Source organism: Vigna angularis, chromosome 1 (assembly GCF_016808095.1).
Source record: "Vigna angularis cultivar LongXiaoDou No.4 chromosome 1, ASM1680809v1, whole genome shotgun sequence".
NCBI lineage: Eukaryota > Viridiplantae > Streptophyta > Magnoliopsida > Fabales > Fabaceae > Vigna > Vigna angularis.
In genome coordinates, this window is record NC_068970.1 from 3,078,554 (window position 1) to 3,105,769 (window position 27,216).

General features: G+C 31.7%; 4 protein-coding genes across 11 annotated transcripts; 3 read left to right on the forward strand and 1 right to left on the reverse strand.

The window, feature by feature from the left end:
* Positions 1–1,078: 1,078 nt before the first annotated feature.
* Positions 1,079–1,769, forward strand: LOC108341025 (dirigent protein 11). Its single transcript, XM_017578632.2, has one exon. The coding sequence runs from the start codon at positions 1,200–1,202 to the stop codon at positions 1,740–1,742; it is 543 nt and encodes a 180-aa protein (XP_017434121.1). The 5' UTR covers positions 1,079–1,199; the 3' UTR covers positions 1,743–1,769.
* A 2,948-nt stretch (positions 1,770–4,717) lies between these two features.
* LOC108322423 (ATP-citrate synthase beta chain protein 1) lies at positions 4,718–10,254 on the forward strand. Of its 5 annotated transcripts, none has more exons than XM_017554509.2 (18): positions 4,718–4,991; positions 5,306–5,340; positions 5,929–6,047; positions 6,171–6,273; positions 6,474–6,539; positions 6,621–6,744; positions 6,840–6,974; positions 7,438–7,498; positions 7,577–7,653; positions 7,776–7,931; positions 8,027–8,155; positions 8,293–8,425; positions 8,530–8,657; positions 8,881–8,986; positions 9,115–9,191; positions 9,274–9,344; positions 9,432–9,716; positions 9,970–10,254. In XM_017554509.2, exons 3-18 carry the CDS (start codon positions 5,948–5,950, stop codon positions 10,043–10,045), a joined length of 1,827 nt encoding a protein of 608 aa, XP_017409998.1. In that variant the 5' UTR covers positions 4,718–4,991; positions 5,306–5,340; positions 5,929–5,947; the 3' UTR covers positions 10,046–10,254. The 5 variants fall into 5 exon arrangements, with proteins under 5 accessions (XP_017409998.1, XP_052727702.1, XP_017410006.1 ...); XM_052871742.1 differs by having other exon boundaries at positions 5,306–5,335; XM_017554502.2 differs by having other exon boundaries at positions 4,719–4,991; positions 5,306–5,406.
* Positions 10,255–11,960: 1,706 nt separating this feature from the next.
* On the forward strand, positions 11,961–19,809 carry LOC108346984 (serine/threonine-protein kinase STY8). Of its 3 annotated transcripts, none has more exons than XR_008246516.1 (13): positions 11,962–13,093; positions 13,518–13,938; positions 14,022–14,694; positions 14,937–14,977; positions 15,322–15,390; positions 16,897–16,997; positions 17,124–17,202; positions 17,480–17,578; positions 17,704–17,772; positions 17,898–17,947; positions 18,051–18,132; positions 18,515–18,620; positions 19,072–19,125. XR_008246516.1 is itself a non-coding variant. In XM_017586066.2 (13 exons), the coding sequence occupies exons 1-13, from the start codon at positions 12,651–12,653 to the stop codon at positions 19,196–19,198; spliced, it is 2,349 nt and encodes a 782-aa protein (XP_017441555.1). In that variant the 5' UTR covers positions 11,970–12,650; the 3' UTR covers positions 19,199–19,809. The 3 variants fall into 3 exon arrangements, 2 of the variants coding, with proteins under 2 accessions (XP_052727703.1, XP_017441555.1); XM_017586066.2 differs by having other exon boundaries at positions 11,970–13,093; positions 18,526–18,620; positions 19,072–19,809; XM_052871743.1 differs by lacking the exons at positions 18,515–18,620; positions 19,072–19,125 and having other exon boundaries at positions 11,961–13,093; positions 18,011–18,132.
* A 2,552-nt stretch (positions 19,810–22,361) lies between these two features.
* LOC108333390 (uncharacterized) lies at positions 22,362–24,365 on the reverse strand. 2 transcript variants are annotated; one of them, XM_052871744.1, is made up of 4 exons: positions 24,137–24,365; positions 23,882–23,937; positions 23,727–23,793; positions 22,362–22,866 (listed from the first exon to the last, which is right to left on the reverse strand). In XM_052871744.1, exons 1-4 carry the CDS (start codon positions 24,263–24,265, stop codon positions 22,756–22,758), a joined length of 363 nt encoding a protein of 120 aa, XP_052727704.1. In that variant the 5' UTR covers positions 24,266–24,365; the 3' UTR covers positions 22,362–22,755. The 2 variants fall into 2 exon arrangements, with proteins under 2 accessions (XP_052727704.1, XP_017424316.1); XM_017568827.2 differs by having other exon boundaries at positions 22,362–23,640; positions 24,137–24,362.
* Positions 24,366–27,216: the final 2,851 nt, after the last annotated feature.

Here is a 27,216-nt window from a genome sequence, read left to right on the forward strand (position 1 = left end):
GTTAAATTGTATTAAAATTAAAAAAAAAAAGTTTTGTTTATGTATTATTTTATGTATGTGAAAAAAAAATTAGGGAGCCAAAGCCTCCTAGACCTTATACTAAGCTCTACCATTGGGCTTACCTGCTATCATCTTATCCAAAAAAAATCTATCACATTACTCGTTTTGCTTCTTATCAAGTATTTGTGAAAAAATATTTATAAATACCTGTGATACTAATGAATATTTTATATATATATATATATATATATATATATATATATATATATATATATATATATATATAATTCAAAATAAAATTATTTTTTAAAAAATATTTAAAATATACATTTAGATAACAAATAATAATTTGTAAGTACAGTCCAAGTCAATAAGATATTAATACAAATAAATTTAATATTTTTAAAAAATAAATTTAAATGAGTTGTGTCAAAATATAAATTTTAAAAAATTAATATTTTACCAAATAACTACAATTTCATATGTCTAGATGAAAATAGATATAAAATTAATTTTTAAAATATTATTTTATTATTAATATATCTTTCACTAATATTTTTACTTTTGTTAGTTGATTTTTTTTTAAAGCACACATAAAATTTGCAGATAATAAACACGGATTAAAAATTACACTTATATTTGGTTCATCAAGAAACATGTAATTAAATATTAATACTCATTATCCACGATATTCATTAAAAATATCTATAAAATATCTTTTACATAGTTTACTTGAAAATATTTGTGAAGACGAATAATTTTGTCATTTTCAAGTGATATTAGAGAGATTGATATCTTTAACTAGTAAACAATAAGCCTATATAAAATATCAAAACATAATTTTTAAAACACTGAAACAATAGATTTATGAAATTTTATATTTTATGTATTATTCATTTTATCCATTTTTTGTGCAATATATAACTTAAGTCTTCTTAAATTTCTAACCATGCAAACTAAAGCATAAAAGGGCACCATGGTGCGAAAGTGGTAGCCGCGTAGTGGAATCTAACCCAATGAAATTCCTTTGTCACTTTCCTCTGGGAATCTTGGTTTATCAACACACAAGCATCTTGAACCACCACAATTAAATTAATTAATTATCTAACCTTGATTAATCAGCCCTAAAGCATCTTAATTAAACTAACATCAGGTAGAAAACCAAGCAAGGGACAAGGGACCAGAGACAAAACAGGATCATGAACAATCCACTGAACCTAACTTCGAACCTCTTCTTCTTCATCTTCAACTTGACCATCCTATACGCAGCCTACACATTCTCCACATTCCAACCAAAGCAAACGAATCTCATATTCTACGTCCATGATCACTTCACCGGCGACCACTCCACGGCGATTACGGTAGCCGGAAAGACTGGAGCAGTCTCCAACATCCTAAACTTTGGCACTGTGGCGATCGTTGATGACCCAGTTACAGAAGGACCGAACATCGATTCAAGACTGATTGGTAGAGCTCAGGGTATGTACATAAATTCGCAACTTGATGGGAAAGGCTTGTACATGGTTTTCTCTGTGATCTTCAGCGGTGGGGAATTCAAAGGTAGCAGCTTGGAGATTCAGGGATCTGATATCTTCACAATGAAGGAAAGAGAGTTCGGAGTTGTGTCTGGCACTGGTTATTTCAGGTTTGTGAAAGGATACGGGATTATGGAAACTGAGTTCATGGATATAGCTACTCTTAGGGCCACTCTTAAACTCAATGTAACACTCAAACATTACTGAGAAAACTCACTGTTATGGTTTCTAGAATTTCATTTCTATCAACAAATCCTTTTATTTACAATAAGATATATTAACATTTTGGAACTTTTTTTTTAACAACTTTTTCATTATAGATTATATGTCAATATTAATAACGAACTACTGCAATCATATAAACACGGTTGTAAAAAAGTTATAAAAAAAATTATTAAAAAAACATTTTTCAAGATATATACCTGTCATACACAAATATTCTAAAAATCTAAAATTTATCTAAGTCTCTGTATAAGTATTCTAAAATTAAATATATAAATAAATATACTTATAAAAATATATAATTTTATTTATTAAAAATAATATTTGCATATTGATGTTATATAATTTCTTCTCGTTGTGTATTTTCTCTTTATCGTTCCAATTTCATGGGATAGCTGAGTGTTATATATATATATATATATATATATATATATATATATATTTTTTTTCACATGTTGGGTTTTTTTTCTTCTTAAACTAAATATTTAGATACGTTAAAATTTTCCACACCAATTTTTTCAGAATTTAAAGATATTTGGATGAGTTGAAAAATTATAAGTACAGGATTTTGATTTTGTTTTCCTTCTCGGTTAAGTACTTGGATTTTCTTGTGCTCCAACTTTGGACCATCACCCCATGTTTAACAAATGCTGTTTTTTTTTAATTAATTTGAATAAATTATTCTAGTTTTTTTTTTAATCTTTACCTATTTTTACTTAATACGATTAGGGTTCCTATATCACTATAGGTAGAAATAATCATGATTTTTAGGTTCGAAGATCAATTTTATCAACATACAAAAATCTAAATCAAAATTTTAATGACACTTCTTTTTAATCATGATATAATGAAAAGACTTTTAACATGTTATTGACATCGTCGTTAACAAAATATTTTTTAATAATATAATATTTTACAATTGAATTATATATACACACTTGAAATACGTTATAATTAAATTATCTGAATAAAGAAAACATGTGTGTTTTTAAATTGTTATTGTTGGCAGATAAGTGTTAAAAAATAATGTTTCCTTCATTTTGGATGACACATAAATAAATAATTAACGTTTTTTAATATTCTTAATATTTTTTGACGATTATATAACTTTTTACAAGTCTTATGATAACATATCCGGATATGTTTATATTGTTTGGTTAAATGTGTGTGTGTGTGTGTATATATATATATATATATATATATATATATAACTATTTATTAATATTAAAAAATATAAGAAAATCTCACTTTATATAAATGAGAGATCAAATATTTTAGAATAATTTTAACATATTTTTATAATTATATAATTGTTTTTTCATTTAATATTCCTTTCTGGATTAAATTCTTTTTTCTTGCTTTATATACTTTTTTCATTTTCTAGATTGATGTTTCAAATTTTCTCTGACTAGATCATTTATTTGCTCAGACCACGAAGAGACGGTAAAATAAAATCCATCTTAAATAAGTTTTTGTCTTTCTCTGATCTTTAGATTTTGCTATATAATTTTTTTGGAAGCTTTTGAGCTCAGTATATAGTTTGTGAAGCAGACTCACTGGACTAAGTTTTATTTGTATTTGTTCCAATTTCTTGAATAGTTTTTTTTTTTTGGATTTTTAGGATGCAAGTAAGATTCAAGCTAACTAAATACAGCATGTAATGGTGTGTCAAGTTTGTGAATGAGACTTGTTTCGAGGAAATTAAAACTTCTCTAACTTTGCAGATTTTTTTTTAAATTATCCAAAGAGCATAAAATTTGAGATAATAAGAGTTAACTTATCTATGAAAATAATTCATTTTGGTGATGATGATGATGATTATGAACAAATAGAATCTGATTTTCAATTTTCATTTTTGAATTTGATTGTTCCGTCTATAAAGTTTTTTTTGCAATCTTTTATTTACCGTGAATATCATTATTACTATTATTTGGATGGTTTAGAAAATGAGATATTATAATAAATTGTAGGTTTTAATTGCTTTTGTTTATATTTTTTTAAATTAAAATGTTTATGTATATAACTTTAAATAAATTTAAGAAATATATGAATAATAAGTTCTCTATTTTGTGTGTTGAAAATTTTCAATATTCAAAAGTAAATGATTTCATTTAATGACATATGACAAGTTAATTAGGAATTTTCTTGATTTAATTATAAGTGTTTGATATTTTTAGATAAAGTTTATAAATATGAAGTAAGTTTAAGCTTTTTTAAAAATGCTTTATGTCTATTTATGTCCTATTTATGAAAAATCTTTGAAGCACATTTAAGTTTTGCATTCAATTTTTTTTCTCTTTTAATAAGTTGTGATATGATTTATTGATTAGTTTTGAAATATTAGAATTCATAATTACTTGTAACACGAAATTATTTGAAATTCTTGTATTTATTTTTCTTTTCTTGCTATTTTTTACAATTTTGCATTGTTTTCTCAGCCGAAAAAATAAATTTGACTTGAAAAACAAAACATCCAAGATAGTTTTTTTTTTCTTCTAATTTGTTTTTCACTTAAATAATTAACTATCACTTAAGCTAAAATTATTTCCCTGTTTAAAAAATATAAATAACTAAAATAAAATTATTTTGTTTAATTGATATATAGATTGAAAAATGTACTTATATATATATATATATATAATTCTTTTAGAGTTATATAACTATAATACCAAAAATAAATATACATATTATAAGATATAGTATTACACTCTTTCAAAAGAATACTAAAGTTTTTCAAAACTGGATGATTCTAAACTAACATTATTAAAAAAGGAAGATGAGTTAAAAATAATATCAAAGTCGAAACTGATGTGATAACTTCGTAATATAAAAAGGTTTCGTCACTCCAATGTACGTTGTTTCTATTTAAAGTTAAAACCTAAAATAAAAAATAAAAAAGAAGAGATAAAAGTGGGGGTGTGATTCACCACGCACATTAGATAACATAAGATAACATAACCGGTTACCGCCTCCTTCTCCAATGACCAATACTGCCAGTGCTCACCCCACCTTCTGTTTCGCAAAACACAGATTGTGAGAGAGAGAGTTATGGAAATTGGACAATGAGAATGTATGTATGTGGATGAGGTTTTAACAAATCATAATAATGCTGACCCATGAGCTAAGCCAACTATCACTCTCACGTGACCACTCTCATTCATTTCATTATATATAAAACTTATATCGTCTCTTGCACAGCATTCATCCTAAATTCTAGCAGCTTACTCCATTCAGGTACACTTTCTCTTTCAATCTCAGATCTCCTTTCATCATTTCCTTCCATTATCACTTCACCAATCTCATCATATTTCTCTCTTCGCTGTTCCCCATTCTGCTTCAATTTCATTTCTCTCTTCGTTCTTTCTTTCCCCAATTTCAAAACCGACAGCATGCACATGACGATATCATCTTGTTTTTAATTTTTTTGTCTAATTTTGTGGAATCGGAATTTCGGATCTGGCGAGTTGCAGTAATTACGTTGGATCAGCATTAGATTTTATACTTTTTTTATTCAAACTTAATGCCTAACGTCACGTCCATCTTGTCAGGGTAGCTGTTTGGTGGTGGTTCAAGACTCGGTTAGGTTTTCAGTCTCATTTACTCACTCCTTTGACAAATTTGGTTCTTCGTTAATCTGTTTCCTTTTCTTGTAAGTTAGGAATTTAATGATGCATTGTTGCGTTTCCTTTTCTGAGGTTATATTAGAGTTAGGAACGAGTGTTGTTTTTCTTCGTAAGCTCAGTGGTTTCTTTTCTTGCTTTTGAAGTTTAAGAGGTTTCACATACTGGTTTGTTTGCTCTATTCCTTTGCCGTGCGTGTGTTTGATGATAATTCATGACATGCATGACACGTGGAATTTTGCGCATCACGAATCTGGTTGATCTGCTTATTATGTTTTGTTAATCAGTCCTGTGATCCTAGAGCTGTTATATAGTATAACTATTAGGCTGAAGTGTCAGTAAGTTATTCCAGGGTTGTGGTTATTTTTAATCGATTTATCTTAAATAATTTATCTGTCTTTCTGCTTAAAATTAAATAGTTGATTGATACTGAATCCTGGAGAGAGATTTCGATATCTATAGGTGATTTTGAGGGAATTTCACATGTCAAATATTGGTTTATATTGTATCTAGCTTCTTCTGCAATATAATGCATTAGTGTATGTTATCAGATCCATCTGTTTCTTCGTCATGGCCGCTGGACAACTATTCTCGCGTACTACACAAGCTTTGTTTTACAACTACAAGCAACTTCCCATCCAACGGATGCTTGACTTTGACTTTCTTTGTGGTGTGCATCATCAATTTTATCATTTTAATTCCTTATTACAATTCGAGACTTACAGTAGCAAATTGTGGAGCTACATTAATGTGTTTTTTTTATTAATGAAAGTTCCAATTATTTTATTCGCAGGTAGAGAAACACCATCAGTTGCTGGAATTATTAATCCTGGTTCGGAGGGATTTCAAAAACTCTTTTTTGGTCAGGAGGAAATTGCAATCCCAGTTCATGCTGAGTATGTGTTTCATGATTCACAAATTGTCTCTTTTTGGCTTAAAATTTGGACTTGGTGAACCAAACATAGTTAAGAGTTTTCTTTTCCTCCCTTCATTTTTGTGGTCTCTTTACTGCTTGGACATGCCGCTGGAATACCAAGTAACCTGTAATGAAAGGAAATTCTCGTTTCTGTAAGTTTATGTTTGACTTATTTTTCAGTATTGAAGCAGCTTGTGCTGCACACCCTACTGCTGATGTGTTCATCAATTTTGCATCGTTTAGAAGGTTGGTATTCATGGCTGTTCTTTTTGAGTCCAGGACTATCTTATTGCATGGTATCACGATAATAGTTTGATATACTTGCAGTGCGGCTGCATCATCCATGTCTGCTTTAAAGCAGCCGACAATTAGAGTTATTGCTATTATTGCTGAAGGCGTCCCTGAGTCAGACACTAAGCAATTGATAGCGTATGCTCGGGCAAACAATAAGGTGAGAGAAGAAATGGAAATCAAATTAAATAAGAAAACTTCATAGCTAAATAGAATAGGTTGGAAATACTAATTTTAGTGATGATGTTGTGCTAGGTTGTTATTGGTCCAGCCACTGTCGGAGGAATTCAAGCTGGTAGTTTTAAGATAGGTGACACTGCTGGAACAATTGAGAACATAATTCAGTGCAAGCTCTACCGGCCTGGATCTGTTGGATTTGTTTCTAAATCTGTATGTAGATTTTTTATTTTCCAGTTCATGGCATAGTGTTGTTCCATCTCACTTTTCTCTTGTTAAGGATATGATATTATATCTAGTACTACTTTGAAAGGAGGAGATGCTTTTCTATCAATGTATTCGTGAGCACAGTCTTGTAGATTTCAGAGTGGAAATTATGGTTGTGGAGTGATGAATCAATTAATATTGAAGTGCAATTCTGCATAACAGTGAAAATTGGTAGTAGTAAACCTGTTTGATAGGATTCTGTAACATCACTACGACCCCCTTTCTGTTGTTAAGTAATAGCACCGGCTAGTACAGCTAAAATGATGTGCTAGCATTTTGATAGTAAAATTACTGTTATCCAATGTTTGATTACCAAACAGCTAAGAAATTTGGAATTTGAGCTCTATTTCTTTTGGCGTTGTCTTATTATGTATACACCAATGGTTAAGAAAAAACTATTGAATTGCAGGGTGGGATGTCAAATGAATTATACAACACTATTGCCCGTGTGACTGATGGAATTTATGAAGGTACTGCCAGGGTGTATGTTGCTGTATTTCTTTAACGATAGTTTTGAATTATATTTTTAATCTTTTGTCTTGCTTCAGGCATTGCCATTGGCGGAGATGTTTTCCCAGGTTCCACACTCTCTGACCATGTTTTGCGGTTTAACAACATACCACAGGTAAAATTTCATTTTCATCTTGGTTACCGTACATAACATCTGAAACTCATAAAGAACTGTGAAGAATTTGGAGCCTATAATTTTCCTGTGAATGATCAGTCTGTATTTACATCAAACCTTAGGTTAAAATGATAGTAGTACTTGGTGAGCTTGGTGGGCGAGATGAGTATTCTCTGGTGGAAGCCCTAAAACAAGGGAAAGTGACAAAGCCAGTCGTTGCCTGGGTTAGCGGAACCTGTGCAAGACTCTTCAAATCTGAAGTACAATTTGGTCATGCTGTATGTCACTGGCTCGTTACTTTTGACTAATTCTCAGTTCTATTTATAACATGGGAGGCAAATTCCTGATGTCCATTGGCAAATTTATAAATTAGGGAGCAAAAAGTGGCAGTGACATGGAGTCTGCTCAAGCAAAGAATCAGGCACTAAAAGACGCTGGAGCTGTTGTTCCCACTTCATATGAGGCTTTTGAAGCTGCAATAAAGGAAACATATGACAAATTGGTTAGTTTATCTTGAAAATTTTATCTTCGTAACTGTTTTTTTCCTTGTTCCATCTCCCATAAGGAGCAATGCTTTAAAGAAGTTTTGTCAGTTTTCTAGATTAGCCTGACTATCGTGGTTGGTTTTTCTTTTGCTAGGTTGGAGAAGGTAAGATCGCACCTATTAAAGAGTTTACTCCTCCACCAATTCCTGAGGACCTTAACATTGCAATTAAGAGTGGAAAAGTACGTTCTCCAACTCACATTATTTCCACCATCTCTGATGACAGAGGTATGTTGGGATCCATCAAGTTTGTCAATTGTAACATGGAAATGAGGTGTCCCAAGGACACATTTGATAGCTAAATCAAACTTCTCTTCCATTATTTTCCAAAGGTGAGGAGCCCTGCTATGCTGGTGTACCCATGTCTACCATTATTGAAAATGGTTATGGTGTGGGGGATGTTATCTCTCTTTTGTGGTTCAAACGTAGCCTTCCCCGTTACTGTACTCAATTTATTGAGGTATACTATTCACATTCCAGTTTGCTGAGCTTTCATAAAATCTAGTTCTCCCTTTCTTTTTATGCGTTGTCTACCTTAGGCATGTGAAACTGTCTATGCTCATGCTCTTTTTTAAGACTATTATTGCACTATTCGCATTTCATATAGGTATTGGTTTTTGAGTAAAATATTGATATCATCTTCTAGCTTATATTTTTCTGATGCTTTACATTGGTGATATCAGATATGTATCATGCTGTGTGCTGACCACGGTCCTTGTGTCTCTGGTGCTCACAATTCTATAGTAACAGCAAGGGCTGGAAAAGACCTTGTCTCCTGTCTTGTATCGGGTAAATACTGGCCTCTAGTCTTTCTACTGCCGAAGTATGTTTGTTATCTGAGTAACCGTGTCTGTGCACTAATATTTCCTTTCGATCGTCTCTAATATTTTTCATTTGGCATTCTTGGTTCATAACAGGCTTGCTTACAATTGGTCCTCGATTTGGGGGTGCCATTGATGATGCTGCTCGGTATTTCAAGGATGCTTATGACAGGGTATGATTAATAGGCTTTTCCCGTGAAGCTAGCTATCCAGTTATTGTTTTAACATGCCATACCGCACATTTTCTTGTTACAGAATCTTACACCTTATGAATTTGTTGAAAGTATGAAGAAGAAGGGCATCCGTGTTCCTGGAATAGGGCACAGGTAGTGTGTTCATTTACTATTTTTTTCTATTTGTTTTTGTTTCTATGAAGATCTAAATGTAAATTTTGGTTTTGTTCTATAAACTAGAATCAAGAATAGGGATAACAAAGATAAGAGAGTCGAGCTGCTACAAAAGTTTGCACGCACACATTTTCCATCTGTGAAATACATGGAGTATGCTGTTGAAGTTGAAAACTACACCCTCACCAAGGCAAATAATCTAGTTTTAAACGTCGATGGTGCAATTGGGTCGCTTTTCTTGGATCTCCTAGCTGGTAGCGGAATGTTCACCAAACAAGAGGTTGACGAAATTGTGGGAATTGGCTATCTGAATGGGCTTTTTGTTTTGGCACGCTCCATTGGTCTGATAGGGTGAGTTTCGTTTTGATTGTCTTTATTTGTCAGAAAGAGCTTCATTTTTATCGTATTTATCTGTCAGTAAGAGCGTTTATTATTTCTTTTTTCTAGTAAATAAGAGATATCATTTTTGGGTATACACACAAATTTCAACCATTCCCACTGTCAAAACTCGTAATTTCATTGGATTTTGACATCTAAAGTTTGTGTTACAGATACAGCATTCAAGACTTAAAATTAATTCATTTTTATTAATTCATCTTTTCAGGCATACCTTTGACCAAAAGAGATTGAAACAGCCACTCTACCGCCATCCATGGGAAGATGTTCTGTACACAAAATGAGGGGTTCTGTATTGCTGAAAGAAATTTGCTATGCTTCAGATAGCTGTTTTTCGGGAAATCATGCATCAATGCTGGAATGATTTTGTTTTTTAGTTGTTAGACTAGTGTACGGGGGGCTTATTGGTATCTAGCTGTTTATAAGTTGTATTAAAAATTAATTTAAGAAATAACTTAGTTAAATTAAAATTATTCTTCTTGCACTTGATGAAGATGGTCTCTATTCTACCATGGCTCCAAACAAAATTGGTCACCAAGTCCTTGTGCATTCGTGCATCACTCTGCTATTTTGTTAAAAATTCTGATAATCGTAATCTTGTGTGTTTATTTATGCTAATAACGACTCTAAGTAGAACATGAAAAGATGCCCCAGTTATTTTTACTTCAACATTTGTTTGGTCCAATAAATGTAGTTGAAGAAAATAAACAAACAGTATTTCAAAAGCCTGGCTTTGAATTTTAGTCTTAAGCTCTAAATCTTACACTGATGCAGGTCAAAAACTATTTTAATTAGTACACTGTTAATCTTAATAATTTATTTCAATCACATAAATTTTTCTATTTTCTATTTTACACCAAAGCAAACTTTCAAACGTTGTTGAAAAGTAACTTTAACTTTATCTTTTCATAGCATTTTTATTCTATATATTTATTTTTGATTGGTCAAATGATATATTTCACTTTTCTTTTTCTTTCATATATTTTATTTTCGTATTACAATGAACACATGCAAAATTTGAAATAATGATTCTTATATTTCCCCTCCTCCGTGAGATAGGATAGCCTGATTCTTCTATATTCTTTCTATTTTTCAAGCCTCCTAAAGTTGTGTGTATGCACTTATTAATATTCAAGAAACCAATTGTCTAAGAATTTAATCATACAGTATTAAGAAGATAATAAAGTTATAAGGATTTTCATACAGAAATATTTTTTACTATTACAAATTCTAATAAAATGTCATTCAATTTTTCATATTTTTAATTCTTAATTCTTCAATTATGATCTAATTAATGTTTTTTATTTTAAATTTTAATTTTTATCTTCATCAAATTAATTTTATTTACGTGTAACATTTAAAATGACTACTTACCCATCTATTGTCACATACTAACAATAGAAAAATACTAATTTGAAGTTCTTACAAGTTCAAAAATTTAAAGAATTTCTCCAATAACCAAAATAAAATAGAAGAGAAAAAAAAAGAGTTGTAAAGCAACTCATACAAGAATAATTAAAATTATAAAGTAATATATAAGAATATAAATTCAATAATAAGAAACAAAATTCTTGGCCACTCTTACAAAAGTTACAGTAAACCATTCAATTGGAAAAACAAAGGTTAGTTTTTCCTATCTTGATTTTGGAAAGTAAATACAGAATATATCTGATTTAGACTGTTTAAGGCAAAAAAGTGGTGATTTACTTTTAGGAACGCTCTGATAATACTTAACTAGTTCAGTGACGGCTATATATTTTTAATATCTTAAAAAGATTTATACTTTTATTTTACTAACACAACTGAAAATAAATAAATAATATAAAAATATAGGGTCTTAACTTAGAAAAAATAGTTTTTGTCTTTTAATTTTTTTATGTTATCATAATATGTGTATTGCATGGGTGTAACTATACTTACACTTATTAAATTATATTTAATATATTAAAAATATCAAATATACGTTATTATTTTTATGGACACTGAGAAACAGATTAAATTATAATGTGTCAGTCCAATGAACATACCCAAAAATGTATAAAGAAAAATATCTTGTTGCTTGCTCATTTGAGGTCTCATTTCATTTTACTTTATGATGAGTAATCACAAATTTTGCTAACAAGGAAAAAACAGGTAAGAAATGTGTCCAGTATTGTGTCTGAACCAAATTAAAACAAGTGGAGTCCTCCTGAAGAGAAAAAATAGCATGCTCCATGGAATAAAAAAAAAAGCGCTGGTGTGAGAATGAACCAATAAGAATGAAGCGACTCAAAAGTTTTTAAACCAAAAAGACAGAGTACGTTAGGAGCATAAAGCACACCCATAGGAGAGAGTTGATACACGTGCGTCCTGGATTGGTCTAACACTAAGAACTCGAAAGGAGAACGGGCTGTTACTACCACGCGCGGGATTGCGAGTGGGATTTTTTGGTCTACTTTTATGATGTAATAATAATGAATAACTTTCTTTTGGTCCAAATAGCTGGATTCAGATATTAACGATGAGATAGAGAATGGAAAGAGAAAGAGTTGAAGTAAGAGTAAGCAAAGGCAAAGGAGAAGGAAAAAAAAAAAAGTAGTAAGAGTGAAGAATATAGGTAGAGATAATAGAGATAGAGAAAGGAAGAGTTTGTTTTTTTTGTTTTGATGTTGTATTGACTCTGTTGAGAGATAAGACTTTGAACTTGAATTGAAAATTTATTGCAATCTGTGTGTCTAATCAATTTATTTATGAGCTATATGTGTTGGTAGCTTCTAGAGAAAAGGGAGGTGAATGTTGTTGTTGCGGTTGCTTGTTGTTAGTGGATAAAATAAACATATCTGAAGAGGACGATAGCAATAGCGTGTGTTTGTGTTTGTGATTGCGATTGTGATTGTGATTGTTGTTGCAATGGGAACTCCACCACCGGATGAACTCGTGAAGAAGATCCAACAGTTAGAAGAAGGACACGCGCACTTGAAGCAAGAAATGTCAAAGCTCAAACTCTCCGATGTGAGGCATGGACATCGCCAGAGGTCGCACTCCGTCTCTCCGCAGCGTTCCAGATTGGGCGCTCCGCCGAGGAGGCGGACTGATGCGCCGGCAGCTGCGTGGAAGAGAGGTTCGTGTTCCTTCAAACAATCCTCGCCGCTGCAGAGAGAGAGCCGCGGCGGCGGCGATCCTCAAATTCACGGCGGCGGCGGAGGAGGTGGAGGAGAAGGAGAAGGAGAAGGTGCTACTCCGCGCCGTGGCCCTTCCGCCGTGAATTTCACTGAACGGCAGTATCTTAATATTTTGCAGTCAATGGGACAGTCTGTTCATATATTGGATCTTAACTGTCGCATAATATACTGGTCAGTCTTTGTCTCAATGCGTATCGCGTTTTTTTATTTGTTTTGCTATTAAATTCTGTGTAATTTTTCTATTCTGTATCGGTGATAGTTAACGAAGATGTGGAATATATGATTGTATTGACTTTTATAGCAACTTTCTCATTTAACCTTTTCAAAATGAAATGCATGAGTTAATTTTAGTGCATGAGAGAAAGTCGGATGATTTTCCTTTTCTGTGAATACTTAGGGAAAAGCTTCTTACTATAAATACTTGTGATTAGTTCTTTGCTGGAAAATGGATGTGCTGGCTGTGTTTTAATGTTTGATATATATTGTTTACTGTTGAGCATGTGATGTTGTATGGTGCTGATTGCGTTAATTCGGGGAACCTATATTAAGACCTTGTTTTGAGAAAACAAAAATGTGGTTGGGGAAAATTTTGCAGGAACCGTAGTGCGGAAAATCTGTATGGTTATACTGCAGAGGAAGCTTTAGGGCGGGATGGGATTGAGCTGCTTGTAGACCCTAGGGATTTGGGCATGGCCAATGATACAGTTAACCGTGTAATGATGGGAGAGAACTGGACGGGGCAATTTCCGGTCAAGAATAAGATGGGAGAGAAGTTCATAGCTGTAGCGACTAATACACCTTTCTATGATGATGATGGAAGCTTAGTTGGGATAATTTGTGTCTCTTGTGATTCACGGCCTTTTCTTGAAATGAAAGTTCCGATGTCTGGTGTAAGGAACACTGAGTTAGAATTGGACTCGGGCGGAACTCGATCTAGAAGTAGCATTACGAATAAACTTGGCATTGATACTCAGCAGCCACTTCAAGTTGCTCTTGCGTCGAAAATTTCAAATTTGGTTTGTGACATAACTTTTCTGATTCTGTAATTTTAGTATACCGTGGTGTGCCTCGACTCTTGACATCTTTAATCATTAAACAGGCTTCAAAGGTGAGTAACAAAGTAAAGTCAAGGATCTGGACGGGAGAAAATAATGTGGATCGTGAAGTTGGAAGTGGTGAAAGTCATCATTCTGAGCATAGTTTGTCGGAATCTGTTCTTTCGGACCAGAGAGAGGATGCTAATTCCAGTGGAGCTAGCACCCCCAGAGGTGAGGTGGCACCGTCCCATTTTGGTGTGCTTTCTCACGTCGAAGAAAAATCCCAGGGAAAATCTTCGAGAGGGTCTGGTGACGAGAGTGAAGGAAAATCTATTCACAAAATCATACCTGCTAAGGCTGAAGCCTGGATTCAAAGGAAAACATTATCATGGCCATGGAGAACAAAGGACCGAGAAGGTTCAGATGGATCAGAGGGAACCAATGTTCGAGTTACTGGGCCCTGGAGACAGAATGATCGAGAAAATGAATCAGTTAATCAGAAGATTCTGTCTTCTAGCTTGAAGCAAGAAAGCCAGGGAGGTGAAAGTAATCGCCCTAATAACAGTGAAGTTTCAGGATCCTGGTCCTCCTTTAATGTTAACAGCACAAGCAGTGCCAGCAGCTGTGGGAGTGCTGGCAGTTGTGCTGTCAATAATAAAGTGGATGTGGACACTGATTGCTTGGATTATGAAATTTTGTGGGAGGACCTGACAATTGGAGAACAAATTGGGCAAGGTGAGACACTCTTAACTAGTGGGGCAAACTTGAGAACATAATCTTTTGAAAACATCTATGCCTTAAGAGAAAAATTTACTCTATGTTTGAAATTCTGTTCGTTTCTTTCTAGAGCTCTCATAATTTATTATGCCTATGCTTGCAAACCCAAATATCAAGTTAACAATGGTTATTATGCCTTTTATGCTATACCCGTGACTTCATTTCCTATTCACATAACCGTTTCCTTTTCCAAATTGCAGGTTCTTGTGGAACTGTATATCATGCTCTGTGGTATGGATCAGTATGTTCTTTTCTCTTGCTGCGATTTCTGATTTTAATTTCTTCCATTATAGAGGATATTTTCCAAGAAATTTACTCTAGCTTAGGTTTCTTTAATGCATTCTTTTCCTTGCCTTTTTGGGGCGTAAGCTTATATATTGGTGCAACTGGAAATTAATAGCATTTAGTATACCGATGTCCTTTATTGTGCTAGTTCAACATTCTTGAGTTAAGGCATCATAGAATTTCTGGTTGTCCTGCGAAAAGAGGATGGCAATTCTAAGCCAGACAAAGTTAGAACGTGCCTGTTATAGTTTTATAAGCTGACTGAAGTTCTGATGTCAACTTATATTTGGAATTTTGCAGGATGTTGCCGTTAAAGTTTTCTCAAAGCAAGAATATTCAGATGATGTGATATTGTCCTTCAGACAAGAGGTATGCTTTCCTGTAGCCTAATTTTCTTATTAGTGAGGAAGTGACAAAGGTTCAGAAAAACAACTATTGTTGCCAATGTAATTAGGAGAGGAAAATCGGCTAAAACAAAACAGTTTTCCTTACTTTGATGTTTGCTCAATTATTGCACAATTGGGAGGGAAATGTCATACTTGTTGCTTTCACCTTTTTAATACCATGATTTTACGAGAACAAATCTACCTGCATGTTGGGCATCATTGGTCTCTATTAAGTGAACTTGATTCATTTGTTAAGCATGCGTTGGGCTTCTTAATCACTTTTGGTTATTTTATATAAGGATTAATAGGCATCGTTGTGACTTTGCTAAGCTTGTGAAAGGGGTCCATGTTTATACGTACATGGCTTAGGTGAATGATGGCCTACATTGTTATTCTGTTTTGTTTTGGTTGCAGGGGGTGGGGTGAGGTGTTACATTATTTACCTTAGAGTGGATATAATTAGCCAAATGCAGTGAAAAACCAGACATTTAGCGTAAAAGATAAACATCATCTGCATTGTGGAGTGGATGCAAATAGCCAAATACAGTATAAAGCCACACATTTAACGTAAAAAATAGTGTATGATTTATGTAGCATGACTGGTTGAGTAAAATTCAGTCTCATTATCTCTTAATCTCCTCCAATGATAAAGGAGTTTAGGAGGGGACAACCTATACTGAGAGTACTGAGTTCTAGTGTGGGATTTATACAGCCTTTGGCTCCAATTGAAATGGCTAGCTTTTGTGATCTAGCTCTTCCATGATTCGTATCAATTGATATCAGATCTTTTCGCGACAGTGTCTCAGTTATGAAGAAGCAGTGGGTGGTGCACTGCCGTTACAGCATTCGCTTTGGCTAGTAAAAGGGCTAGTGTGTACATCCAGCCCGTATGAACTCAAGGGTTTCTAGAGTGCGGGTTTTATAAGGCTTTGGGCTCTACACCTACAACAGCTAGCTTTTGTGATGTGGTTTCCCATTTGTGACTGGATGACTTTTTTTTTCTCTTCATTAGTTGTCCTTCAAGTTCAATACTGTTTGGTTACTCAGCATCTTGTTATTAGCCACATCTTTCTTCCTTAAATACGATAAACTGCTTATATTGATTTAATATGACCCATATATATTCTATTCCTTTAATTATCCGACTTTATACTCCAATTTACCATGGTAATATGGGTGCACACTTACACAGCCTAGATTGCATTATATTTTCAAGATTGACAATTTCCCATAATATGTTTAAAATAATCGGAAAGAATTTGGATCGGTGCAGAAACTATTAGTTATTGAGTGCCGTGGCTATTAGGATCGCTAGGGATTTGATATAATGTACTTTCTAGAATTTAACTAATATGGAGCTGTGCCTTGTTCTTCCACTTGATTATTTTACCGTATTGATCACTTTTTTCGTCTAAACCTCACGAGTCCTTGGCAGACCCCTGCAATATCTTGTCTTACATCGATTTGACAACATTTTTCTCGTATGAAGGTGTCTGTAATGAAAAGACTTCGACACCCAAATATTCTTCTCTTTATGGGGGCCGTGACTTCACCTCAACGTCTCTGCATCGTGACAGAGTTTCTCCCACGGTTTGCTGACTTTTCTTTTGACCCATTTCTATTAAGAGCATGTGATTGTACTTTACTATGCTATGTATCACGAAGTACTTAGCTGGGTTAATCATTGATGTGTTCATTTGTATTTTATTGCTTCAGTGGAAGCTTGTGCCGCTTGTTACACAGAAACACTTCTAAACTTGACTGGAGACGGCGAGTTCATATGGCCTTGGATATTGTGAGTATTTAATAATAGAACTATAGATCGTATGGTGTTTAACTCTTTTCCTTCCAAATAAGATCATTGTTATGATGCTATTTATTTGGTATACTAGTGGATCATTCACTTTGTTTCCCTTTCCTTTTGGCATTATTAATTTATTTCGGATTTTACTCCTGGAGCATAACGTAATTCTGACTTTGCTCGTATAAATATAAATTCCATTAGTATTTTAGAAAGCATCTCTCACATTGTTTGAAGCTTGTTGTATGCTTACAACATATTCTTTCTACAGGCACGGGGCGTAAATTATCTTCATCATTCTAACCCACCTATCATCCACAGAGATCTGAAGTCTTCAAATCTTCTAGTTGATAAGAACTGGACTGTGAAGGTCAGCCACTTATCAGTTTTCTATTTATTCTACGATGTTGGTTTGGAAGCTTGTCCTTGATTGCTTAAAGGTTCTAACACTGTCTGTGGTGCTACAAATATCTTGATGACGTTTTAACTGAACAGGTTGGTGATTTTGGTCTTTCACGAGTTAAGCATGAAACATATCTCACAACTAAGACTGGCAGGGGCACGGTACACTCTTTTTCTTTAGTGGGACATAATATTTCTTATATTTTTGCAATTGTCCCCTTTATATTTTTCAATGCTAAAGAGTCTCAAAACATCTCACTGATCCTAGCATTTTTTTTGCTTTATAGCCCCAATGGATGGCACCCGAAGTTCTTCGTAATGAACCCTCCGATGAGAAGTATGTCCTATCTGTGCTTTCATTTACACTTTCTCTCCACTGATGTTTCTAAACAAATTTCAGACTTTGAATATCTGTTTTTGCTGCTTCTTGGGAACATCAGATCTGACGTTTACAGCTTTGGAGTGATACTATGGGAAATTGCAACTGAAAAGATACCTTGGGATAATCTCAACTCAATGCAGGTATTGCTTTCATGAGTACATGAACCTTCGAAAATATATACGCACGAAGCTGAAATTGGTAGTAAAGCTTATCTAATCGAATTGCAAAGTTTGGCTTTATCGTTGGTCAAGCCTTTGCTTTTTTTGAAGTTATTTGTTATTCCAGTGCTTTCAAACTTGGAAGTGAACTATTATACCATCAAGGGTGAAAGTTGGGTGTTTAAATTGTCTTTGGCTGCAGCTTATTTAGTTTTTGAATTACGCTTATTCTATGTTATTAAAGATCATGGTGACTGGAGATTATTATATCATAATGTTTTCCCAGTTCAATATGAAGATTTTCTTTTATGAACTATGGAATATGGATCACTGTGAGTGCATATATGAACAACTTTTCCTCTAGGAATCTTGCAGGTGATTGGCGCTGTAGGATTCATGAATCAACGGCTAGAAATTCCAAAAAATGTCGATCCACGGTGGGCTTCTATAATTGAGAGCTGCTGGCACACGTAAGCGTTCTAATATCTGTAAAACTTTTGTACGCCAATCCCAACCCTCCAAATGCCTTGAATACCCAGCATGAAAGTTATCACCCAAAGGAATATAGAAGTTGCTTTACTTGTGCTCCAATAGTTGGCTAGCTTACCTAAACAATCTTCGTATTTTCTTGCTGTTTCATCAAACTGGAAGAAGTATTTTGCCCTTTTATTTATTCAACATTAGGTTACCTACTTAATGTAGCCCATTTTACATTTTCGGACTGTAGTGAATAAGAAATTCTTAGTTTCTTAGTTGACCTTGGTTTGTTGCGTTTGCTCCTCAACTTTTTTTTTTTCATGTAAATCCTAGATCCCTTATATTTTCTACCTTCTTTTGGTAGTTTTACTTACGAATGTTGAAGCCATATAAGTGGAGTTAGCAAACGTTTTTCCAACTTACAAATTTGTCTGTTCCTACCAGCGATCCAGCATGCCGGCCAACGTTCCCGGAACTGCTTGAAAGGCTTAGAGAGCTGCAAAAACAGTATGCCATCCAGTTCCAGGCAACACGATCCGCCAGCAAGGAAAGCACCCAAAAGGAGTCGTAGAAAAGCTTGGAGCCATTTTTTTCTGATGGTTAATGATTTTTTTTGCATATATTTTACCAAAGCTGCTGGAGTAGATGAGTTAGTACAAACAAACAACTGGTCTTGGAACTTTGTAGCATAGCTGATCTGAGTCCTTCATCAACATTTGCCAAGTTATTTTGAAGAAGGTGATAAAGAAACGTGGGATTGCCAAACTTTTGATAGTGATTGGGTCAGTCATCTTATTTTTCTCTTGTGGCATCTTTTAAGTTTCATCAATTGATTGGTGGTTTTGGATGTTTGGAGTCTTGTCAATTGGATCGATTACCACCCACGTTGTACTTTTCTATGCAAATGTTTGCGCCGCCACTATTTCAAAGTTGTACAGAAGGTGGAGAAAAGAAGGGGAAAAGAAATCATTTGACTACATAGATTTTAGAATCACAAAGTCAGTGTGCTTCAATGTTTTACTTAATGTTGGATCTCTATCATTATCCACTCGAACCAAAAAGTTCAGTTTAGCACATCAGACAGCCTTTTAAAGGAATCATTTAAAATTTGATTGGCTGTCATCAATTCAACTCATCGAATGAGTATAGGCAATAATTCCTATATTAGACACTAATTTTCAATTGCTTCTGCTTCTATTGGCCGTCCCTTTTTGTGAATATTAACCGAATTGTAAAATGCTGATTTCCTAAGGGATATAACGATCAAAATATTTATTTTTCTCAAGATTAGATGTAATGGTAGACGGAGGTATGATTAGATTGCTATTACGATTTGAATTTCTTACGACTCTGCATCCTTGGCGATGGTAATGTTTTATTTCCTTAATAAATGGCATAAAAGAATGAAATTTGTTTTGAGAAAAAACATGAAATTATAAAGAAAAACATTCTAACAATTCTCATTTCGTTACTGTAACTTTAAAGATCGAATTCTTTTTTAAAAAAAAAAATTGAATCCCATAATTTATTTACAAGTATTTGTATAAGAAATCAAACTAAATGATTATATATAACGGAGAAGTTTGAATTAAGTAATTTATACTTAACTGTTTACAGTAATATAGAGAAAATATATTATATACTGATAATATAAAATAATTATTTAAAAACAAACAAATATGCATGGTAAGTATGTTAGTTTTTACATTAAAAGTTATACTATAGCATTATTTTTTGTGTTGTTCCACTTTCTTTTAGTTTCAACAAGTAATTCCAATGTGGCAAAATTCAAACAATGTTTGGATTCCATTAGTAACTTCAGTTATGACATATGTTAGATTATTTATGTTGATTTCAATTGGATGCTTATACGAAGTTAGCATATCACCAATTCAAAAAGTAATTTTAAGAGTCATAAAATAATTTTATATAATTAATACAATTATCATACTCAATTCACATAGACATGGGACTTGAGCAGAGTTTTTTTTATGTAGTTTCCTAACAAGCTCAAAAAAGTTAGACTTTGATGGAGTCATTTAAATTCTTTTTCCATGACACCAATGTTTTTTCTTTTCAATTAAAATCAATGGAAGTAATTTTGAATTGATATAAACTACAATTATTTGTATTAATATCAACCAGATTTTTTTTTCCGTTATTGGTGATAAATTTTTTGTCGGTTTTTTTTATTTTTTATATTTTTATATCTATGTTGACTAAATTGAGATTGGTTAAAGGGCTACACCTCCAACCTCTCATTCCATCTCCATAAATTTCACTTTAACCTTAATTATTATTATTTTTAATAATTATATTTTAAAAACTATTAAGATATAAACGTATATTAAATAGTATTAAAATTTTAAATTATTATTAAATTTTATTTAAAAATAAAATTTAAAAAATTTATGAATTGAATTTCAAAATTTGTAATGATTTCAAAATCTATTAAAGAAGTGTAAAATGATTTTAATAAGAAAGAGAAAAAATTAAAAAAATATTGATTAAAGTTAAAAATGAAATTTTTGAAAGTGTAGAATGAGAGGTTGGAGTTGCAGAGTGAAACATCCTTGATCAAAACAATATAATCAAGTTAGATTTAATGTTTTTTCATTTGACATAAGAAAAAAAACACATGACAAATTCTTACCAAAAGTAACTCTAAAAACATTGATTGAAAAAATGAATACTGCAGTTATGAAAAAAAAGAAAAAAGAAACTATGAAACAAATCAATTAAAAAATAGTCCTTCTAATATTAACAGAAAAAAAAAAGATAAACTTATTTTACAATATTAAATAATAATATTATTTTCATAAATTATAAAAAAAAATATCTCTATCCAAAAGAATATATTTTGTCAAAAAATATTCCAAATTCTTTATAAAAACTAATTAACTTACGAGAATTTCACATTATAAATAACCTCTTTGAATATTTGGTCTTTGATATGGTTTAATGCTATCATTTCATCTATAAATTGATCTCGCCTAGTTAAAATTTTGCTATTGTAATATTTCTTAACCACAGGTTTGAAAACTAAACAAAATAAAAATAAAATAAAAAATAAAAATTACACGGTATCGTATGAGATTTTCAAGAGAATGTTGATTTGATAATTTATATTTAGGTAGTTTTGAGCCTAGCTTTATGTTTTCATTCTTTATAAAAGTTGCACCAAATACATTTAAAGAAATAATCCTGAAAAAAAAACAAGGACCTTGACTTTAAAATTGATAGAAAGAATTTGTTTTAAGGAAAAAATAACTTCCAAGATTAAATTACACGCTATCTTTCATTTTGAACTAATTTATGTTACGAAATAAAGTTAGCTTTCAAATAGTTTTTCAGATAAAACAACAGTCATTCAAAACTTTAACTTAAAAATAGCTTTTAAACAATAAGAAAGCAAGTTGGGTCAGCCGTAGCCCTTTTCCTCCTTCCTAACAATTCCCTGTTTACTAGTGAAAATGTGACGTAAGTTATGAGACAAGAAAGGGGGAAACATCTCATGCAACTTGTAGAAATCTGAAACAACTTCATGGTGGGGAATTATAAAGCCTATTTCGGGACTAAGGTTGCTTTTATCACTTAGGAAGTGGGTTTAAATTTTCAGATAAATAAAGTAGTGGATTCCCCGACAAACAAGCAAGAAAAAAAAGGATGAGATGACAAACTAATGGCTCTAAAGACATCTTAGAAATAAAGAAAAAAGAAAAGACACGACAGCATGAAGAACTGTTGCAGCTGTATGATTTATTAGAATCTTTCTTTAATACGGAAAAAAGTAGGTGAAAACATAGTGGATGCTTTCATCACGACACGACAATGTCAACTTCAAGCAAGTTACATCAAGAATCTAGCCTCTATCAACTTGGAAGTGGTAAAAATAGTGCAAATATGTCCTAACAACTTGCACAAACTGTTGCGAGCAATACCTTACAAGAGCATTAAGCATGGAGATATAGGACTAAGTACAATGTTTTCTATTTGACCACAGTAGTTGACAAAGCATTAAGCACTGAACTTGAAGATGTAGGAGCTTCACGTCGAACATGCAAATGAGCTAATATTAGTGACAAAGACGGAGATACATGACTCCAATTATCTCACGCTCCAACATAACTATGCATAGATGATCCAAGGATCAAGAACTGAAGATCCTATCGTATGCCATCTTAGCCATTCGTTTAGTTCCAATTGGTCAATTTGATGCATGAAAGAGAAAAAACAGAACTGTCATGGTAACCGAAGAAATCTAAGAATTCTGATACATTTATTGTTTGAGTCAGTAGTAGAAAGAGTTTAAACACATGAAGAAAGAGAGGGAAGGAGGGATAAAACTTCAATAGATAACAACTCATTTAACTAAGTTTTAAAAAAATAATAGTACCCAAACCATTAAATTTCCTTGGGTACCACATAATTTCTCAAGAAAACATAGTTTTAATGGTGAGATTTGTTCTTCAAACTGTAGGGGATGCATTTCCATGATCCAACGGGTGCTACCTATGGTGATACCCTGTGTTCAAATCTCACTCCCCACTTGCCCAATTCAGGCTAGAAATTCTAACTTGAAACTATCTACGCCAGAACAAAATACCACCCCTGCCACTAGGTTCCCTAGCCTTCATGAAACATTAATTGATTGGTTCTATCGGCATAGAATATTTGCTCAAAGTCTCGTCTAATATCAGCACCAAACATAAGAGCAGAACAATGCAAGACAACTAAGCTAATCTATTGTTAGTTCCTTTATGTTAGTTATTATGCTTTCAAGAGCTGCAGGACTTGATTATGAATATAGAAATTTTGTAAACATCTAAACGAATGTTTTGGCACGTGGATCGTATGATTTCTGAATAAATTAGGTCTTTGCATTCAGATAAGTATGATTTTGCTAACTATGGCACTTCAATTCCCACAACTCTAGCGAAGCAAGTGCCGGATTGCAGCAACAGCATCACCTTTATGCTCGCGTAAGGTTCTTTCAGCAACCTTTTTATCCAGCTTTTGAAAACAAATTACACATAAAAATATCAATTGATTGAAAAAAACTGGAAAATTTTAAAAATGCGACGTACGGAAAAAGTTACCTCTAATTCATTAGCGATAATATCAACATCGGCGGCATTTATCTTAACAGCAGCTAATTCTTTCTCCCTAAAATCATGGGGAAAATACAGATTAATAGTTACTTAATCACTAATCAAATGTAGAAGACAGAAAAAAGAATTAATAATGATTTTACCTCAAACGCATGGCTTGCCAATCAGCTTCCGCGGATGCAGCAATTGATGCCATGGCCTGCAAGATCATTAGAAAATACCGCAAAATTCAGTTTAACAAGAATCGAATCGCTTGTGTGGAATTTTGTAGCAACGTTTGATAACAGCGCGTTTGATTTCAGTTTAGGACGCGATTTTGAGAAGCTGATAAACGCGCTTCTGAACGTGTTTTGAATTTCGAATACGATTACAAGAAAATATGAGAGAGAGAAGAGAACCTCTTGAACGCGAGAGGAATCGAGTTGGCGATCCTCGACACGGTCAGTGAGCTTGTCGAAAGCTTTGGTCTGCTGCTGCATGTCCTTTGAGTCCACCACCCTCTCTATCCCATCCTCTGCACCTTCCATTTCTCTCTGTCTCTCTGTCTCTCTCTCTCCAATTTCACTCTTTCTGCTGCAAAATCAAACTCTACAACAAAACTAACAACCCACGCGCAAAGCTGAAAGAGCTTCATCTCATACTGTTACTTTGTGCCTTCTGAAACATTGTTCGGGCCTTATTGGGCTCAACGTGGAATCCATTTCTCTAAAGGATTGACCTCTTGCACCCCACAATTTCTTCACGCACCCAAACTTTTCAAAATAACGATTTTACTTTATTAAAAAGTGACTTCTTGTTTAAAAAAAATTCAAAATAATTTTTTCAGATTTTTTGGAATAAAATTTCCGAATATACAATTTTTTCTAGAAGGAATTTTCTGAAACAACATGAAATGCATTCTAGAAAAAGCTTTCCAAAACACATTAATCTTATTCTTCATCTACAACATTATTCATCTATTCTTCTCTCTTTGTAACACAATCAGCCCACTAAGTTAGACCCAACTACTTTTTGACATAAGAAAGATTATTTTTTCAGTGCCAATAAAAAATATAAACTATATTGCAATTAAAATAAATAGTGTTTAGTTATTGATAATTTTAAAAATAGCAATTAAAAATTAATTTACAAATAACAATAGGATTAAATATTTCTGAAAGGAAAATTTTGTAGGTGCAATTTAAAAAATGTACACAAAATAAGAAAATAGAACAAAAAATATTGATATGTGTAAGTGGTAGAACATGAGGAGTGAGTCTCATTCTCCGATATATTTTAATTTATAATATTGAAAATCGTCTTGTATAAAACTTTTAAAGAAATGATTACAAAAACAAAAAAAAATATAATCTTATCCTACAATGTTATTCCTGAGTTTACAATAATGTAAAACACTTTATTATATCATAACTCCATATATTTAATTTCTTTTAATAGTATGAAAATGATTAAGATTAATCTTAAGTGGAAGTAATTTTCTTATTTATATATTAACGTGTAAAATTATTCTAATTAATGTATTTTTCATTTTAAATTATTAAGCACGTGGGCATAGATAAATGGATATGAGATAATTATTTACTATAAAGACCTAAATATTAATCTAATTATTATTTTCGTTGAGTTATTTCAAGTCATAATATTTTTTTAATTAATTTTTTATTCATTTTTTTCAATTTAATTATTTTTTAACATCATTTAAATAATTAATAAACAATGAATTGTGTAAATGTAATTTTTTGTGTTTTGCTTTATTTCTAAAATATTTTTAAATTTTCTTTACTTATTTTTTATTTTTTTAATTTAAAAACAATGTTCATGTGTCAATAAAACATCATGCTATATGAAAATAGTAATGTCATATCACAATTTAATGGTATATTTATTATTTTTATTCAATTTAATTTAATTTTTTTAAATTGATTAATTTTGTTCTTCTACAACTGAAACCAAATTTAATTTTTATATAAATATTATATTTATTAAAATTTACATTTTTATTATGTATATTTTTTTACAGTTAGTTGATTTAATATTAGAATGAAACTCTTAAACAGTGGAGATCAAGATAATTGGTTTGAAATTTTAAAAATTAAAAATCAAATAAAGTATTAAATAAAAATAAAAATTAAAGTTCACACAATTTATAAAAAGAAGTAATTGTAATTATTATTATCATAAAAACACAAAGAAATGAAAATCTAAAACTAGTTATTTTTATAAAATATATATATTTAAATTTGAAATTTTCATTTTATAATTGATTATAATATAAGGATTAAATATGTTTTTGATCATTTAATTTTCATTTAAAATTAAAAATAGTCTCTCTTCAAAAATTTTGCTCAATTTAGTTTCCCAATTTTATAAATGTGTTAATTTAGTTCTTTTAACTAAATTTTGTTAGGTTTATTTGACTTTTCATACATATTTCGTTATAGCACTTGGGTTTTATACCGTTTGACACATTTTTGCTTTAATGTTAATTGTGAAATGCCTTTGAAATATCGTATAAATTTAATAAAATTTAATTAAAATGATTAAATCCATGCAGTTTTAAAAATAAAATACTAAGATAGTTTAAAATTTTGAAGATGGACTAATTTTAATTTTCACTAAAAGTTACATAATTCCAAATTTCAAGTTAACCCTTAATATAATGTTGTGAGACATTTTTATTTAATAGTTGATGTCATGTTTAATACTTTGTGTCATTTTTAACTTCTTAAAATTTTAAATTAATGGTGTTATTCTCTATTTTTAAAGTTTTCATTCTAATTTTAAACCAACTTTAACCTTAACTTAGAAATATTTATTAAAAATATAAATTTTAATAAAATTATGAATATAATTTTTGTGGGAAAATTAAATTTAATCTCAATTTAAAAAAAGACAAAATTTATCCATTAAAAAACATAACTGAATCTAGAAATTTAACAAATATAATGATAAAATTTAATATAAAACACTCATACGTAACTTTAATATACTATCACATAACATTGTTATTTCCAACGTGATATGATACTAGATAAAAGTTGTTAATTATTTAAATAGTATTAGTAAACATGACTAAATTGAAAAAAGTTAATGAAAATTAGAAACAATTTGAAAAAAAATTAAAACTGAATTAAACCAACTAAAAAAATAAAACCAAATTATTCGTATTTAAGTTTAGTATGAAGTATAGTTGTTTTGTTAACATTATTTCTCTTTTGAGAAGATATCAACGTATACCAAAAATCTTTCTCAAATAATTAAATAATTTAGGAACATGATCCACATAATCAATACAATTAAATAGTTCGTGCATGTGATGAAATTAATGCATTATAACACGTGTCTACTTGATAACATTATGAACATGAAATATCTCTTTGATTTATTAACTGTTAATTTCGGATGAAATATTTTTTAGCTATAATTTTACATATGCAAGACTTTGAACCTAATATTACGCTTAAGGGTCTCATTTCTA

Coding starts and splice junctions, on each gene's coding strand:
- LOC108346984 (XM_017586066.2), top strand. CDS start 12,651: ATGGGAACTCCACCACCGGATGAACTCGTGAAGAAGATCCAACAGTTA. Junction 17,773..17,897: donor CTAAGACTGGCAGGGGCACG/GTACACTCTTTT, acceptor TTTGCTTTATAG/CCCCAATGGATGGCACCCGA. Junction 18,621..19,071: donor ATTGAGAGCTGCTGGCACAC/GTAAGCGTTCTA, acceptor TGTTCCTACCAG/CGATCCAGCATGCCGGCCAA.
- LOC108341025 (XM_017578632.2), top strand. CDS start 1,200: ATGAACAATCCACTGAACCTAACTTCGAACCTCTTCTTCTTCATCTTC.
- LOC108322423 (XM_017554509.2), top strand. CDS start 5,948: ATGGCCGCTGGACAACTATTCTCGCGTACTACACAAGCTTTGTTTTAC. Junction 7,654..7,775: donor GGTTTAACAACATACCACAG/GTAAAATTTCAT, acceptor ATCAAACCTTAG/GTTAAAATGATAGTAGTACT. Junction 8,658..8,880: donor ACTGTACTCAATTTATTGAG/GTATACTATTCA, acceptor TGGTGATATCAG/ATATGTATCATGCTGTGTGC.
- LOC108333390 (XM_052871744.1), bottom strand. CDS start 24,265: ATGGAAGGTGCAGAGGATGGGATAGAGAGGGTGGTGGACTCAAAGGAC. Junction 23,794..23,881: donor TGGCAAGCCATGCGTTTGAG/GTAAAATCATTA, acceptor CCATGATTTTAG/GGAGAAAGAATTAGCTGCTG. Junction 22,867..23,726: donor TTATCGCTAATGAATTAGAG/GTAACTTTTTCC, acceptor TTACCATGACAG/TTCTGTTTTTTCTCTTTCAT.